At 49.4% G+C, this 17,466-nt stretch overlaps 1 protein-coding gene across 2 annotated transcripts in view; it reads right to left on the reverse strand.

Moving 5' to 3' along the window:
• Epas1 (endothelial PAS domain protein 1) overlaps positions 1-17,227 on the reverse strand; it is an 81,425-nt gene extending 64,198 nt beyond the window's left edge. For both annotated transcript variants that reach the window (XR_015621698.1, NM_023090.2), the window contains 1 exon segment: positions 16,653-17,227. Coding sequence is in view for 1 of the 2 variants with exons in the window: in NM_023090.2 (NP_075578.2) it covers positions 16,653-16,678 (26 nt within the window). In the remaining variant the exon portion in view is untranslated.
• Between the last annotated feature and the right edge of the window lie 239 nt (positions 17,228-17,466).

Here is a 17,466-nt window from a genome sequence, read left to right on the forward strand (position 1 = left end):
TATGTTAGACACTTATTTAACCAAGTTTCATTTGCGCGCGTGCGCGCACGGACACACACACACACACACACACACACACACACACACACACACCCCAGGCAGAGGATGTTAGAGCAGTTTCCTAGCCTTCTGTGAGGCCCTGGGGTTAATGCAGTTTAAAGAAAAATCAAAGAAAGCAGGCAAAAGCTGTGGACACTCAGATCCAACACAAGAGCGCTCACTAGTGTGTCGTCTACTGCAGACTCAGCGCTCAGCCTGCAAACTCTCATGACCACCCTGTAAAAAGTGCGCTTTTCAGGGGTAAGTCAGAAACCCCGCATCTATAGCATGGTTTGGTTTTGTTTTCAATAATCAAATCGGAAGCGGGTCTGAACATCACTATGGATCTTTCCCGGTTCTCATGTCAGGCTAACGACACTGGACAAGGAATGAAAGGTCACTTCCTTAAAGATATGAACAGTGTTACACATTTTCAGGAGGGTGATAGACAAGTGAAATTTAAATGGAGCTTCTTTGAAATCCTGGGCACTGGGCACGGGAAGGCCACCAAAGTAAAACTTGTTCTACCAGCTGGTGGGCTCCTTGCTTAACAACGTGCACAGGGCCCTACTGAGAGATCCAGAGATCACTTTCAGTCCCCAAAGTGAGAGCGAGGCCTAGTCCTTAGAGCTGTCATCTAAGCAGCCTCCTCCTGTGTAATCATGTGAATTATTCTAAGTCCACAGAAAGGCTTACACAGGCACATAACCTTTTATTTTGCAGTTATTTCTGGGACTCCTGGGCACACTGGTCAGAACTTCAGGGGAAACATCGCTCTTCAGGATTGGAAATAATTGTTGGGCCGGTTACCACTTGCTTTTTGAGCCTGGACTGAAGTGAATGGGCATCTCATGAAGATGCCTCTCTAAGCAGAACTAATACTGCTAATATGGCCGACATCCCGTAGCCGTGGACCAGTATTTCTGGCATAGGGGAGGCCATACTCACTGTGCTAACGGAACTCATGTTTTTGGTTTTTTTGCTTTTGTTTTGTTTTTTACTTTTAGGCTTCCTCTACAGTGACTTATGGGAATAGTTCATATTTCTTATGATCAGAAGAAAGCAATTTAACTTCTTGAACAATTAATTTTCAGGAGAGATGATTCATGAATATAAAAAGACAGGAGGTTTGCTCGTGAGTAAGCGAGTGCCTACAGAGTCTGCAATGCTCCCTTCTTGCTAAAAGCTTCCATCAAACAGTTTTGAGGGGCTCTGCCACAGGAACCCGAGCAGATTAGATCCAAATATCACCCATCCTCTCTCCACATCCCAGCCTCCGTCCAGCGGAGCCGGTGAGCTGCCCCCGCACTGGGGCCAGCCATTCAAGAGGCAAGGAAATATTATGCAAGAACACAGGAAGTCAGAGGAGACAGGATTCTGGGCAGGCCTGGCAAGGAGTCTGTGTGAACTCCAGCGAACAAGCGGACTTTGCTCAGCAGGGCTGAAGCCAGCAGAGAACCTTCCCAGGGCGGCAGAGCAGAGCCGTCCACATCATGTCTCTGGCCAGTGGGTGGCCATCCAGAACTTGATGTACCTGATAGAAGGCAGATAAACGAGTCCCAATATTTCTGCTTTTTTGGCCCAAGTTCAAGGTGACTCCCCAACACTCTTGCACTGTGACTCACCTCTGCCCTACAGCACGTCACACACACACCTCCCCCCTCCCCCGGTGCAGCATGACTTCATTCAACAATTTAAGGCCTTGTTGGCTTTCTAGCTGACTTCTCCCTTGATGCCTCAGGTTGAAGGACTGTATTTTCAGACTGCATGTGTCAATCAATTCATGCCTCGACCAGGTCTAAGCACGCCAGATATGTTTGTACACAGAAGCCACAGCAGCAATGTGCCCTTCCTTTGTGGCAGTGCAGGGCCTAGAACAGTCACCTCAGAGGCAGTGTCTGACCCCCCCATCCAGTGATGGTGTCAGAGCACCCTCTGACACCCCAGAAGCCTGCCTCATGGGAGATGGAGACATGGTCTCCTTTTGGGAACTTCTTACCACTCTACATACTGGACCTCGGCTGACTTTTGGGGCGGTTGTTAGCCCTGCTGTATTCACAGCAGTGGACTAAGCCAGGCCCAACAGCAACTCCTGATGGAGTGGAATATCTTTCAGGAGAGGAAGAGTTACAAAGAGTTGGAAAGACATCCTGCAGCCCCTGACAATAACCTCCAACTTCCCGCTGCCTTTTCCCAAGTCAGCATCTGCAAACAGGAGGCCAGACCACTGGAAATCCCCTGCAGAGGGGAGCTAGAACCCCGAGAGCTTTGAGGTTATCTGGTCTGGTTCCTTCCCACCAACTGGTTCACTTCGGAGGTGGTGAGGGCAGAGATAGTCATCTAGCCTGCTAATGCCTACCTCTTCTCAGAAAGTTTACTAAACACAGCACACCGCCCTGCAGAAGGTCCACACTCCAACGTGAGTGGGCGAGCCACAGTAAGACACGATCAGGGCGGTAGAGCTAGGACCCTCACCCCGACCCCGTGGAGACACAGAACCGGCAGAGAGAGGCAGCACCCGCCCTGCCGCTGCTCCCGGCCTGACAATTTCTAATTGTGGTAAGAACATCAGTGGCCATTCCCCTGGGACTTGGCTGTGCATTCCCAGACGATACCAGCACACAATGGCCCTTACTTCTCAGGCGTAAACATTGCCAAATATGACAAACAATAACATGGCCACAACAGAAAACTCGGGGGCCAAGGGAGGCAGCGTGGGTCTTTGCAAACAGTACGTGTTCAGGTAGGCACTGCCAATCCCTGCCACGGTCATTACCCTCCAGCGTCTCATCCATATGCCAAAAGGGACAATTCCTTGGTGTTTACATCAAGAGCTTTGGAAAGAACAACTATGACAGTGTTCATGTAATCCCAGGCCTCGGCGCGGGAAGCAGCACAGGCTACATACCTCGGAAAACAGAAACAAATCAGCTTAAGGAAAACATTAACACCGGACAATTATAAACCTCTGAATGGATGTAGAAGAAGCACCAATATCCCAGGCCCCATCCTAAAGGCTCGGTGGTAAACAAAGCACTCGTGGAGGCTGCACCTTCAGTTTGGTGCTGGCAGGAGAGGGCATGGCGGACATAAGTAAACATGTAAATTGCATGTGGGGAATGTTTAGAAGAGAAAGAGAACAGGGTTAGAGGTCAAGTGAAGGATGTCAAGAAAGGCTTCCCTGAGGAGGTGATATTTAGGCTGAGACTGAAGGCTGGAAGTCAGTTGGCCGGGTCTCCCGGGTGTGGCTGAGGGAAGTGCGAGCTCAGAGGTATGTGAGACATGTATGTTATGGTTGACAATGGGTCCACGTATAGCACAGCCAGGCCTCTGCATTCCAGGAGACCAAGGTCTCTTTCAGGCGTCACCTATTTCTCGGCTGTCATTGACTCTCTTTGGCATAAAATAATGCAACAAGGTAGAGGCGAATGATTATGGCAGACGCAGCCCTGGTTCGGTGTGCTACATCAAAGGAGTCGTCATCCTCGACATGGACGCTGGCCTGTGCCCTCTCCTTCTCCACAGGGTGAGGGGAAATAAACCAAGTAGGAGAAGGGTGTGTGACCTGGTACCTCTTAGGACTGGCTTCAGATTTCCTCAGTCTTGGGGTAGAGTACAGACTCAATGCCATGATTGGCAAAAACTCATAGGTCCCAAAAGCCCAGGCAGAGGGACCCACCCATAGGAACCTGGAGACCAGAGTCTCCTGTTAGCCTCTCTCGAACCTTCCTCCTGTCGGTTCGCTTTAAGAGGTAATAACAGGCCTAATGACTATATTGCTCCTTGTTAATGACAATGCCTTCGAGGTTTGCACTTTATACTTTTCAAAGTTCTTTCCATTGAGATAATGCTCACAAAGTTTACCATTTAAAACATGTGGTCTTACTAAAACATTGCCTGGCTTTAATCCCTGAATCATATTCAGAGACAGCGGCACATGCATCCAGCACCCAAGGGAGACACAGAGAGGTGGAATCTCCATCCTAGGTCACACAAACCAGAGAGCAAACTAAAGCAGCCTTCCAGGCTCCTTAAGACTCCTGAAAGCGGCTTTGAACTTTATGGGAAGACCTGTTTTGCCAGGGACACAAAACAAGAGCCGTTGGCCCTGACGGCATTTAGAATCTGGCAAAACCAAAGTGAAGAAACACAGAAGGCTTGTGGTCATTCTGACGCTATTTGGAAGCAAAGGAATTCAAGTGGGTGAAAGTTTGTCACCCCCCAAAATAAACAAGGGCCTTGGGACCTAACTCCAGGAGAATTAAGGCGAAGTCACCACCCTTGTACCCATACAAGCAACTACAGGTGGCCTGAATTAGAAGGCACCCATTGATTTAGATAAAAGAAGAGTTTCTGATGTGTTTAAGAGATGGCTCAGGGTTGAGAGTTCAGCCATTCAGAGAGCTGTCTGGGGCCTCTAGTCCTCTGGATCTCCCCATGGCCTAGAGAGCTAGAGAATTCGAGAACCACAGTAGCTTGAGATATGCCCAAGCCCTAGCACCTCACTGACCAAGGCCAGGCAGAACTTGCTATGAGTTCAGGAGAAGCAAAGGTGGGGTTTTTGTTTGTTCGTTTCTTGGGTTTTCTGTTGTATTTTGTTGTTATTGTTGTTGGTGGTGGTGGTTTTTTAGGACCTTTTACTTTGGAAAAGAAAATGAACACAGGGGCTGGCAGGATGGCTTAGCAGTTACGAGCACATACTACTCTTGTGGAGGGTCCTGGCCCAGTTTCAAGCACCTATGCCTAATGGCTCACAACCACTTGTAATTCTAGCTCTAGGAGGCACAGTGCCCTCTTCTGGTCTCTGCAGGTACCTACACACATGTGTCACACACGTATAAACACATGTGCATACACATACATCTTTTTAAACATTAAAAAACACACTTAGAAAAGAAAACACAGGGGCACAGACGTGGGGCCATCCACTTACAGGTTCGCGGATGTTTAATCACAGGTGAACTTGGAGAAGGCACCTTCCTTTTCCCTTCCTGACGCCTGTAAGGAGCCATGAGAACGTAGATGCTACACTCACATTCATAGCATGGAGAGAACTGAGTGCAGGTGGTCAGATCTGGTCGTGGTCTCTGGGTTTTCTTAGAACTTCCCTGAGGCTTCCAGAGGAACGGCATGAGGTCTCAGCCCCTCGATTAGGACCAGTCTGCACTGTGCTGCAAAGCTCCACTGTCCCCTGTCCCTATCTGGTTCTGACAGGGTGATTTGATTACGACTCCCTGGCTCCAGAAGACTCCTCTCTGGGGTAACCTGAGCAAACCACTAACCTAACCAACCCTACCTGCCAGGACTGAGCAGTGGTTTCTCCATTCTACAATCACTGAGGGCAGAACTAACAGTTGAGACCTAATAGCTGCCATGGCGGGGTTAAATTTTAACACAAAACCATTCAGGAGCTGCTACCTCTGTTGAAGTAGCACTGGGAAGGGAAAAGTAAAGTAACGAGGATCAGCTGCTGGTCTCTGCTGTCCCTGGCTGGGAGCTTGTCCAGGGATTGGGGATCCTTGACCAACTCCTGGCCCACAAATGTTTAGCTGTAATCTTAGTGCTTCTAAATTCCTCCAGGGAAAAGGTTACACCTGCCTGTGGAGAGGAAAGGGCTCTGCCTGTCCTACCCAGGTGACTCCGAAAGACGATTCTTTTTTTGCCCCACTCTCCTGGCACGGTCAGACTCAGAACAGCAGATCTGGGTCTTAAGGAGAAGGTCACAGAACAGCCTGGCCAGTGCACTGGGCAGGGTGAGGATGAAGAGCTACCAGCAGGGACTAAAGGTTTGACTCAGCCTTGGCTGTCTAACTCCCTCCACGTGCTAGGTGCCGACAGGATGTCTTACCATTCTCTAAGGAGCAATGGCAAGGAAGGACATGACAAATGTCCTTATCAAGTCCCCAAGGGAACAAAGGCTTTGCCCTCCAAGTGGGAAAGAACATGGGAATGAAGAGCAAGGCCATCTTAGGGTAGCAGCAAGCTGTCCCCCTTCGGGTTCCCATTCTGAACTCTAGTACCTCTCACTCCCAAGTAGTTGTGCAAGCCAAAAAGAAACATGTACCTGGAGGAATGATAGGCACTTTCCTAAGATCTGGAGGTTCAGCGCTTTGAGGTCATTGCTATGGAGACCACCAGGGCCTCTGCCAATCACTCTAGCTAGGTTTGTGCTCTCAATAGCTTCTAATGTCCCCAAAGAGGCAGGCTCAAGATTCCATCAAACTGACTTGAAGAGGGCCCAGGCCCAGGCTCCATCTCTTCTAACGTAAGAGCTACTGATTCCCCATCGAAAGGCGCTCTCACCAGTCCCGTCCTTCTGCCTTGGGTCTGCACTGCCTCATCCATTCCCGGTGTAGCCTGCAGTGGCTGCCTGTGCAAACCCAAATTTTAATCTTCAGGACTGAAGTCTATTCAACGCTCTTCTCTCAGAGCTCCCTCCGGCTGTCTCCAGCCCTGTCCGTTATAACTTTATACAACCCAGAGCTCTCAATTCCTATCCACTTTCTGCTCCTGGCTCCGTGCTTTATCTGGACTAGGCTTTACTCCACAACAAGATGGCGACATCCTAAAGATGCAGCTAAGATACTCATCAATGCCACACACTGCCACATACTGGTTTAAACAAGTCACTTGAAGAGACCAGGGTCATCAAATGCCTCGTTGTGATCTTTCTGTGTAGCACAGTCCCCAAATTAGTGGATAACCTGTAAGCGCTTACACTCAAGGCCAGTATCACCACAAGCCTCTTCTGACTCGAGTGATGGTTATCGAATAAGATTGGGGTAATCTGATCCGAGGCGAGGTTTCTGCCTGTGTTTTCCATCTCTCTGAACTGAGGTTCCCATATTCCTGAATTCCACCTACAAACAACTACAGAACACCTAAGATGGAGATAGAAAACAAGTTTTAAACTCATTATGCAAATTTTAAAAAATCAGACAGAAGATCAGATTGATACAGGGCTACAGGGTTCACTGCTGACAGAAGGAGGAGGCTCTCCAGGGACGCCCCTTTCGGAGAGCTGGTATTTGCTAACTCTGGAGTTGAGCTGAGGAATTTACCTAGACTGCTATGCATTCTTGATGTAAAGCAGTGACCACCTGCTTGTGTTTGGTAACAGAGAATGCTCACCTGGTCCCTGCTCTGCCGCCCTCCCATTATTTTCTTTCTAAACAGAAACAGGTGAAAAGAAGCCGTGTGGATGGAGAAGCTGAGCCCAGGAAAGCGGGACATCAGCAAACCCATTCTGTATTTATCTTTTTAATTGGCCATGATTTCAGAGAGAAATGAAATGGATCAACATTTTATCAGCCACATCAGAAAATGAGACATCCCTGCTCTCGAGCCACGTGCAACCTGCTGGAAAGCCAGGAACAAATAAAATGTCATAAGAAAACAAGGAAATATAAAATAGCAAATGGAGGGGGATGGGTCAGGGTGGGAATGCTGTGGGATTCTGTTAAAGGCAGAACGCTTAGGCTCCTGGTAGGAAAGGTGTGAGCTATTTGGGGAGAAAGAGGGGAAGCATCTGACAGGGACTGACCAGGGATGTGCACCAGGACAATGCCTGAGAGGCAGAGGGACAGGCTTGTGAGGAGCTCAGAGTGACAGCCAGTGGGACAGGTGGGAGAGCTGGAGGATGGGGGGGTCCTCATTTCCAGCACAGTCACCTGCCTCATAGCTTCCCTTTGGGAAGGACCTTGAGTCAGGTTCCTAGGTCCTAGGCTGAGTATTTAGCTATTCCTTGGGGGGATCTTCAGAGAAACCCCCAAGTCCACACAGGACTCCCCCCTTGTCACAAGGACAATTTGCTGTGCTCCCAAGACAATTAGAAGGCCTGAAACGGGGCAGTGTTGGCAGCATGCAAATGTCTTCTGAGGGCCTAGGGAATCATGTTGGTGCCAGGATCTGGTAACTGGTTTCTACAGTACAGCAGATGACCCCAGAGAGGGGCCACGGAAGGCACTAGAAAGGCCTTCACCAGATGGGTGGGGCTCACCGGCTGAGCCAAGAAAGCATGGCAGCAGTAATAAAGCTAGAAACAGAAACTGAGAAGAGCCTTGGCTTCTAGGCCACACTCCCCATTAATTCCCTCAAGTCCTGGGTATAGAAAAAAAGACTGCTGCTACACTGTGACATAGTTACAATTATAGATGCTCCCTTGCCGCCAGTGAAATGCGACCTTCATATTTTCCTTATCTTAATATCTAGGTAAACATTTGTTGTGCGAGTCCACAAATAAAGGTTCTAAAGGTGAAATGTGGCGTGTCTGGTAACACCACACTGCTCTAAGCCCAGGACAAGAAAGCCTTTTGGCTCTGCACGGGCTTTCTTGCTCCCTTTACCCCAGACACCAAAATTAGCTCCATGGACCTCAGGCGGTGCTGGAGTGAAGGCTGCCATTCTAAAATAGCACCTGGGAACTCTTGGACACAGCAGAGAGAAACGCAGGGCACAGTGGCTCACAGAAGCTTACTCAGAAAAACAAAACAAAACAAAACAAAAAAGCTAAACACACAGAAAATAAGCATTATCAGGACTTCTGAAGCTTATTTTATATATCTTGATTTATTCTATTAAGTTTTTCTGTTTTCACTCAGAAGGCACTGAGGGGTCACAGTTTCATAAAACATGGTAGTGATCACGTGGTCATAGAAGTATTTTGCAATGGCTATGCTTCAACCCCAAGTTTCACTTTATAAACACACACAGTCCTACTGCTCTCCAGCCAGTAGTTGAGGATTGATTTTTAAAACTTTGTTTTCAAAAGGAAGATTCTCAGCCTCCACAAGGTGTAATTTTGTTATTCCTACATGGAATTCATAAACAAAACCAAGTAACTCCGTGTGTGTGTGTGTGTGTGTGTGTGTGTGTGTGTGTGTGTCTGTGTGTGTGTGTGTGTGTGTGTGTGTGTGTTAAGGTACTCTTTCCCTGCAACCATGTATGACGTATTTTCCAGAACAATCTTTCTCAACACTCCAAAGTGCTTCAGAAACAGGAAGTCATAAAGGTAGGAAGGAGACCTGTAAATATTTGCCATAATTACTCATTAGTAATGAGGAGTTACTGCTACCATTTGAGTTGCTCCTTTGAGTTCCTGGCTCTGACCCCTCCCAACAAAACAACACAACACAAGACCAGGAGCCCAAGGTGGTGTTTTGGACCCAGCCTCTCCACACCTAGACCCACTTAGGTTTGGCTTCAGATGAAGTGGTTTGGTTCTTTCAGCAGCTCCACTTCCCAAACGCAAGGTGATGCTAATGTGCTGCCTTCTTTCCCCACCCGCTACAGGAGGTGGTCAGTCAGGGCAAACCTTCCACAGTGAAGAGAGGCTGGGAGTTTTCAGTCAGGAGTAAAGTTTGCGCGTTTGTTACCAGTGATATGCCGTCAGAACCCTTCATGGCTAGACACATAGCACAGTGGTTACATTGTTACCAGTCCCACTCTAAACTTTCTTAGATGGAACCTTGTATCCTCTTATTCTTAGCAAACTACTCACTTCCCACTCGGAGGGCAACTAACTGCACTTCAAACCAAAGGGAGCCCACAAGAGGCCACTAACACTACTCGCTAACATCTAAAACTGCCAGTGGCTGCAGCCTGGCATTTGGGGGGTGCCAACATAGCAGCATGGGTCAACCTCTAGGATATCATGGTCAATAGGGCAGCACAGTACACTGCTGTATATCTACATGGTTGGTTACATAGTTTAACCAGATGAAAACCATGAATCATCTGATTCTTACCTATGACATTTACATTTTTAAACCAGAAGTTGCCACTAGAACGGTGAATGCAGTGAGCCACTAGGCAAGTTCTAAAGGTCTGTTTCCATGACGTTGTGGAATTAAAAACATGTCAGGTGTATACATAGATATACATATAGATATACATGCATATACATGTGTGTATTATTTTTAATATATGTCTATATATTATTTTTAAGTCTCTCTCTCTCTCTCTCTCTCTGTGTGTGTGTGTGTGTGTGTGTGTGTGTGTGTGTGTGTGTGTGTGTGTTTGACTGTAGTGGCTGTGGAAACTGGGTGTCAGATCCCAGGAACTGGACTAAAGGGCAGTCATGGCACAAGGGTGCTGGGAGCCAAACCCAGGTCTTCTTAAGTGCAGAGTCATCGTGTGTTTCTCTCTCTCTCTCTCTCTCTCTCTCTCTCTCTCTCTCTCTCACACACACACACACACACACACACAGAGAGAGAGAGAGAGAAACAGACAGACAGACAGACACACACACACACAGAGAGAGAGAGAGAGAGAGAGAGAGAGAGAGAGAGAGAGTTTCATGTTTTAGTTTTACTTACCAACAAGCCAGTCATTCTGAAATCTCATTCTGTATGAGAAAGTTATCTGCGCTTCCTAGGATCTGGCATACAGACCACTCATAACTTTAAAAAAATCTGTGCTTTCTGGGGAGGCAGCACCGAATAACAGGAGCCTGGAGGATGTACTGGCGGCCTCTAGAAACAGCCTGAGGCCATAAGCAAACCAGTATTTCTTGAGCTATTAGGGAAAAGAAAAGCCACTCAGAAGTACAAAACACTCTGGTCACGGCTACACTTATCTCTGGCTCTGGGGATCTCAAAGGACCTCCATCCAGATTACCTCAGTCTGAGACTTTCAGGTCGGTTCTGTCTTTCAGTAACAGGACCAGAAAAGTGTTAGCAAATTGTACACAAACTACTTGAAAAGTGCAAGCATTGCTAGCTGCCTATATCCATATATGCCTCACCTACCCTGCTCTACCCCATCCCACCTCACATCCCACACCTATTCTGATGTTTCTATGCCATCCAGGTTTGTGGCAAGGAAGCTCAAGAAGATCTCAAGGTTCTTAGCATATGGCCTGGGGTGCTCACCAGAGAAAGGGCTTTATAAAAATATGATCCGACAATCATGACTACTCTTTACCCCCCCCCCATCCATTCTTTCCTTCCTGTGCTTGCAATTTCAAAAGATCAAAGGAGCCAGAGGAAGTCCTGTATATCTTGATTTGTCGATGGTTCTTCAGAAGCCACAGAGGAAGAGCTCCTAACAGGTCCCTCTGCACAATGGAGTCCAAAGACTGCACTGCACTTGAAGTCTTGCCACCAGCAGAGGGTGGGAAGGAAGCTTTGAACTTCTAGGGGCAGTAGAGAACTATCTCCTGTTCTAGCTGAGGAAATGTCTATTAGAAAAAGAAGAAATTCCAGGAGTTTCAGTCAAGGCTTTGGGTCTTCAGTTCCTGCCTATGTGTGAGGTTTGAAACAAGGGATGAGTCACGAGAAAAGTCATTATAATAATTATAAACACAGCAACAAAAGAAGTTATCATTTATAGAATGCTTACCGCATTCAGACATGGTATTAAATGCTTTATAGGGCCTCTGAGGTAAGCCCAGGAGGCATGGAACGGTGGGTGAGAGTGGGGACTCTGCAGACAGGATGCCCAGGTAGAATTGAGTTCTGCTATCCTGCCTGTGACGACGGGCAGACCTGGCTGCACCTGAGTTCCCATCAGTGAACTGGGGATAATAACAGGGCTTATCTCACAGGGTTGTTACAAGGATTAACAAAGTTAATCCGTCAAGTTCTGAGGACAGTGCTGGCACAGGAAGGCTGGGCGCTCAGCTTTCTGTCCTGTCTTCTGACCATATAGCTCATTTCTCCTGAGAACGCACCCATTTCTAGGGTTCAAAAGAATCTCCAGATAGCAGGGGATAGTGGGAAATGTGAGTGTAAATTTCTTTTTATATAGGCACTCCCTAAGACAAGACAAGACACTGGCATTGAAATGTAGGAGCAGTCAGCCTGTAGCCTCGAACTCAGGGAGGGCAGTTCTTGGCTGCTAGACAGAGAAGCAGGAAGAAGGCATTGACTCTCTCAGATCACACCACCTCTGAAAGGCTACTAGGAGCTGAGCAAATGGGTGGGGATCCAGCTCAGTGGTAGTGAATGCTTTCCTACCCCCACAAAGCTCCGGATTCATTCTTCAGGAAGAGGGGAGATTGAGATTAACATAAAAAAAAGAACACAACATACACTCTATAGAATTTTAGAGATTGAATGCTAACTACCCTGGAAGCCCATTTACAAGGCTCAGGGAAGAGAGCCCTCGCCCCACCCCCTTTTCAGCCTCCTTGGAGTCAGTCAAGGCCACTGTTGTCCCCAGTGGAAACAGAAACCACTGGTTGACACTGGAGGCCTGCAAGTGTCCTCCTTGCAAATTCTTCACCCAGAGCAAGTGTGTACATCAAGCCATTAAACTTGGTAGTCATTTTGTGCATGTGTCAAAACAAAGTTCGTGGTGGAGAGCAGCCCGTGAAGCCTCCACATTTTTACATATACCATCCCCAAGTCCTAACTTCTATCACCACACTGTCTTTGGGATCAAGTTTATGCTGGTGTCCAGCATCTATCTACCCTTTATTACCTAGGGCACTGTGGGCCAGCTTCGTCACTGACACCGATGCATTTCAGTAATGGTTTATAGTTACCAAGTGAAACGCCACTCAGAATTTCTTTAGCTTCAAATATTTGAACTGTACAAAAGAAAACTGCCACGAGTGGCTGACTCCTGAGGCTTCTTGTGTTGTCCCCCAACCCCAATCAGACCACACAACTGAAGGTAACGAACAGAGTCCCCATCTCTTAGTTTTTGGCATTGTTTTTCCAGACCCGGATTATCTGTTGTCGTACTGGTTAGTATCTTGGTATGAGTATCATTCTGAGACTCGCCAGCATGGTTCTGGAGTATGCAGTACAGAACAGTGAGGCCCGGGGAGGAAACAGTACTTAGTAACATGGTAGAAAGCTCGGTAGTTTACGGACCACAAAACTTTCCTTAGGACTCAAAACTTAGGAAAGGCCCATCCGGAAAAGACGAAAGAGGAAAAACTATTATACTGAAATAGGACAGAACTGTTTTTAAAGCAAGTAAACGTGTCCTCAAAAATGGAAAAGCCTCAGTCTTGAAGGAGGTATCTTCAAACACAGTGGGCTGATGGCTAGAGCATCGAGTTGCCTACTGGGTTCCTTCTATTTCTAAACACTTAACAACACAGATTCCTAGAACACTGGGTACGACCATATAAACACACACACACACACACACACACACACACACACACACACACACACACACAGGCAGAGAAACAGTGGCAGAGAGGCTGATTTACAACATAAGCAAAGTAGACTGTTTCCCTGCTGGCAGCTTTCATCCCTGTGAAAAAGTCTGACCACGCCAGGCAACAATCTCGCAGCTCTGGAACATTCTCTACTTCACAAAGCAACGTGCTACATCCAGGAACCGGGGAGGGTCCTTGCACGGGTTTAATACCTAGAGTAGTGGGGTGTGTTGGTTGTTGTTGGTTCCCCTAACTGAAATAAAAGTGGTCAACGGTGGATACAGACTCCCCAACGTTTATAACTATCAAGAGCAGTGCCTGGTTGACGCCATTCCTGCCTCAGAACAAGGCTCTTACAATTGTATGGGAAAGTAAACCTCCATTTTGAAGGCTCAGGGGTCTGGAGGAGGAGGTGCTGCTGCTGCTGCTGGTGGTGGTGGTGAGCTGCACTAATTCTTTGGAAATCCTCATGGCCAGAGGCCTGTGAGGGCTGGGGGGCTCTGCTGGCCGCATGCTGACTGACTGTGGTGAAGCAGCTTTCTGATTCTTGTCAGCCCCAGTTTTCCTCTTAGCACAGGACTCATTTCACCTTCCCTGGGCCTTATCCAGAAAGAGAAAATATGTTTATGCCTTCCATGCTTGCTCATAAAATAATCTTAAAGCCCCACAATAAACCTGAAAAACAAAACAAAAGAAAACAACAACAACAATAACAATAACAAAACCTGAAGTCACCACGCTTTTAAAACTCTTAAGAAAGCCATCGAAAGTACAGTCCGGATGCCAGGCTGATTGTGTTTGACCCCGCTTGTCTAACAGGCTAGGTTTGGGTAATTCTATGAAAACTGCTGTCAAATGTTAAGGGAACACTAATTAGAGGATAAGCTTCACTTGAGAAGCCCATCCAGCATGGCCTCCTCGGCTTGGAAAACTGATGGACTTTGGGTTCATCTTAACAGAGGAACAATAAACCCTCTGTTATAAGAAGCCAGCCACGGTTGGAAACTTGAAGGTCCAGGAATCTCTAATTCCTTGCCCATCTTTGCCCTGGCACCAAGTACCCGAAGTACTCCTGAACGATATTTGAACCAGAGTCTGGCTTCAGGCTGGACTTGGACTCCTGGCCATCCAAGGACTCACTACCATTTATCTTAATTGCTCTGCTTTATAAATCCCCTCTTGAGAGCATCCACACTTAGCTCTTCCTAGAGTCGGGAACCCTGCTATATTGATGAGAACTCAGCCTCATCAAAACTCAAGAAAGAAAGCTCACTGTGGCTCCCCCGGTCTGCTAACCAGACAACAATGAAAAGTCAGGCTCCTAACTATTGTGAACGAATAGATCCACCCACACCGGGATGTTCTGGGCTAAAACAAGCCTTCTGGCTTCGTGAAGGGCTGCTTCCAGAAAGAACAATACAAATGTTCAGTTGTGCTCTGGAGAAGAAATGGCCCTTGAACCACTAGTGGGTGGTATCACCAATCCGGGAACCCTTGCTGCTCACAACGATTTCCTGAGGCGCGCGCTCTGGGAAGCTTGTGGCAGCCATTTAAGGGACATCAACTTTCAATGCCCTGCTTCACAATCAACTATATTTTGATGCCCAAAGAAACCAACCAACTCAACCAGAGTCTCGAAACCATTATCCTAACAGGTACTGGGCGACTAACTTACTCATAGGACTATGGATCATGAAGGACGATACACTGCTTGCCCTGTTTTTAGGTAACACACACTCAGACACACACCCTGCAGTCCCGGCTACCACTGGGGCACTGCACTACAGACAGCAGTTTCCTAGGACGTTCACAGTCTGTGTTACACTGGTATCTCTCTTGATGATAATTTGTAGTGTCATTAAGCAACGTTCTTCGCGGCTCAGACTATACTCCCCGCCACAGCAAAGACTCTGCAAGCCGGGTATGGAAAAAGCTGTCCCCGCTGTCCCGATTCTCCCAAGGATTGATAGACCTAAGAACAAGAAGGCACTTCACACTGATTACTGCCAGCCCTCATCTCGGGCAAATGCGACAGTCACCCACAGGCACCACAGTAATAAAATATTCAGTAAGTTCCCCTGGCTGCTGGCTGCTGTCCGACTTCGCGGTTTTGATTGTCTGTGATTACACTCTGATTGGTTTTACACCTTGAGCTGGAATCTTAGTCTTCCCTCTTGCCTCTCCTTCTCTACTCTCAAAGGACACAGATCTCAGAGCTGTTTGGTGGCCGATCATCGGGAATCTGGAGCCGGACTCAATACCTTCCCCCACTAGAGATCCGCCAGCTCAGGGCGCGGGCGCCCGGCCAGGACGGGTGCGATTCGCTGGAGTTTATCAACTCCTTATCGGTGCCCTGAGGTGGGAGCTGCCGCTTTCGACCAGAGGATACACAGCTCCTGGCTCATGTCCCTAAGTGGAAGTCCAAACAAAAGCCAATCTGCTCGGGGCTTAGTCCTCACCGCCAGTCTTTTCCAGCCTGGCCGCGAATCTCCCACAGCTCGCGCCACTCTGCGGTCATGCGTTCGATTCCGGACTCCCCAGCTAAGTCGCCGCCGAGCGCAGCGCTGGGAGCTCTAGGCCACAGCACGCACTGACGAAACAGGAGCAAAGTGCTAGGCAAGCAGCTATAAACTTTTGCAGGAGGCGAGGACGTACCCAGGTCTGCGCGGACGCATGGTGCGCTCCCATCTCGGCTTCGAGAGCTGGGGGTCATGTCACCAGATCGGGGCGGATTGAAGGAGGCTCGAGGGCCGCGCGACTTGGCCCGAGTTGCCTCTCACCCAGTGCCGAAAGGTTCGCCTTCGTGGCTGCCCTTCCCTGTCTTAAGAATCAGACACTCTGAGCGGCTGGGTGTCACCGTCCTCTCTCTGCACACTAGGACACCTGCCCCCGCAGGGCAATCCAGGTCACTCACTCCGCACTCTGCCGGAGTCTAGGTGCAGGATAAGGTTAAGGGGGCTCAACAAACTTGGGTACTGTCTGGAGCAGGCTCCTTGGCCGTGTTCCTGCTTCTCGGGCAGGGCGCGCCCCCGAGTTGCGATTTGCCCTCTATCCCTTGCAAGTTTGGGGCGCAAAGACCGCATAGCAGCGCGCTCGAAAAGACCTGGAAAGTCTTAGGAAAGAAAGGTACGTCTGCTGCCCCAGCATGGAAACCCTGAGACTCGAGGGCATCGGCCCAGAAACATTTCAAACCACTGGCTGGGGAAGCTTCGCGCTCTAGGGACGACAGACTTTGGAAGACCCCGCGGAAGCACCCCTGACCTCCGGGCCATCTCTCCGCGTCTCAAGGCCTCGGAACTATCCGGTTTGCAACTCCACTGCGAAGCCCCAGCTCCGTGTCCCTAAAGGCAGCACCCGCTCGCTTACTCAAAACCCCCCAAGAGCGGTCCTCCGGCCTCCGAGACCTCTCGCACCCCTCTCGCGACTGCCCCGGGTCGCGCCCGCCACGCGCAGTTCCGCCAATGCGGGGGACCGTTCAGCTCTGACGCCCGCTTACCTTTTCTTCTCCTTGTCAGCTGTCATTGTCGCCGCGGCCCTCCGACACCCGGAGCACCTGGGTTCCTTAACCCCGTAGGGGCTGCAGCCGCTCTCTTTGCTGTGGCCCTCCGCAGCTCTCTGTCGCCCCGGCAGGTGAGACAGGTCTTCAGTGCTCGCAGGTCCGAGAGTCCCGCACAATCAGGTGGAAGTTTGCGGACGGCTGGCTAGGTGCTGAGGAGGAGGGAGGAGAGGGGTGACGGGGAGGAACCTGCAGGAGGAGGCGGGGCTGGGGAAAGGAATGGGAGGAGGTTGCAAGACGCCAAAAGAGAGCAGCGACAAGGGACCTGAAGTTCCGTTTATCCCCGAACTGGAGTCACTTTTCTGGGATCTGACAAAACAAAACCAACCAACCAAAAAAAAAAAAAAAGTGTCTCGAAGAGAGCAGGTTGGAAAAAATCCGGGAGCAGGCGAGTGCGGCCGCTGAGATGACCATACAGTCTCAGGACACTGCCGAGGATTGTACGGCCGCCTCAGGAGAGCTGGAGCGGAGCGCAGCGGACTCCGGAGCTGTACACCGGCCGCTCTCGAATGTCCGGCCTCCGCAGCTTCCAGCCCACTTTAAAAACTCGGACGGCCCGCCCGCCGGAGGGCCCGAGGGGCGCGGGAGTGGGACAGCGGGCCGGGGGCGGGGCCGGGGCGGGGCTCCAGGCAAGCTCCGCCCCCGCCACTGGCTGCCTGCCCCAGCTTCCCACCGCGTCCCGGCCAATGGGGAGGCGCGGCCACAGCCTCTGCCCTGACCCCGGACCGCCCCTTTCTCTCGGCAGCGCTCCTCC

The sequence above is a fragment of the Rattus norvegicus genome, chromosome 6 (assembly GCF_021556685.1).
Source record: "Rattus norvegicus strain SHRSP/BbbUtx chromosome 6, alternate assembly SHRSP_T2T, whole genome shotgun sequence".
Taxonomy (NCBI): domain Eukaryota; kingdom Metazoa; phylum Chordata; class Mammalia; order Rodentia; family Muridae; genus Rattus; species Rattus norvegicus.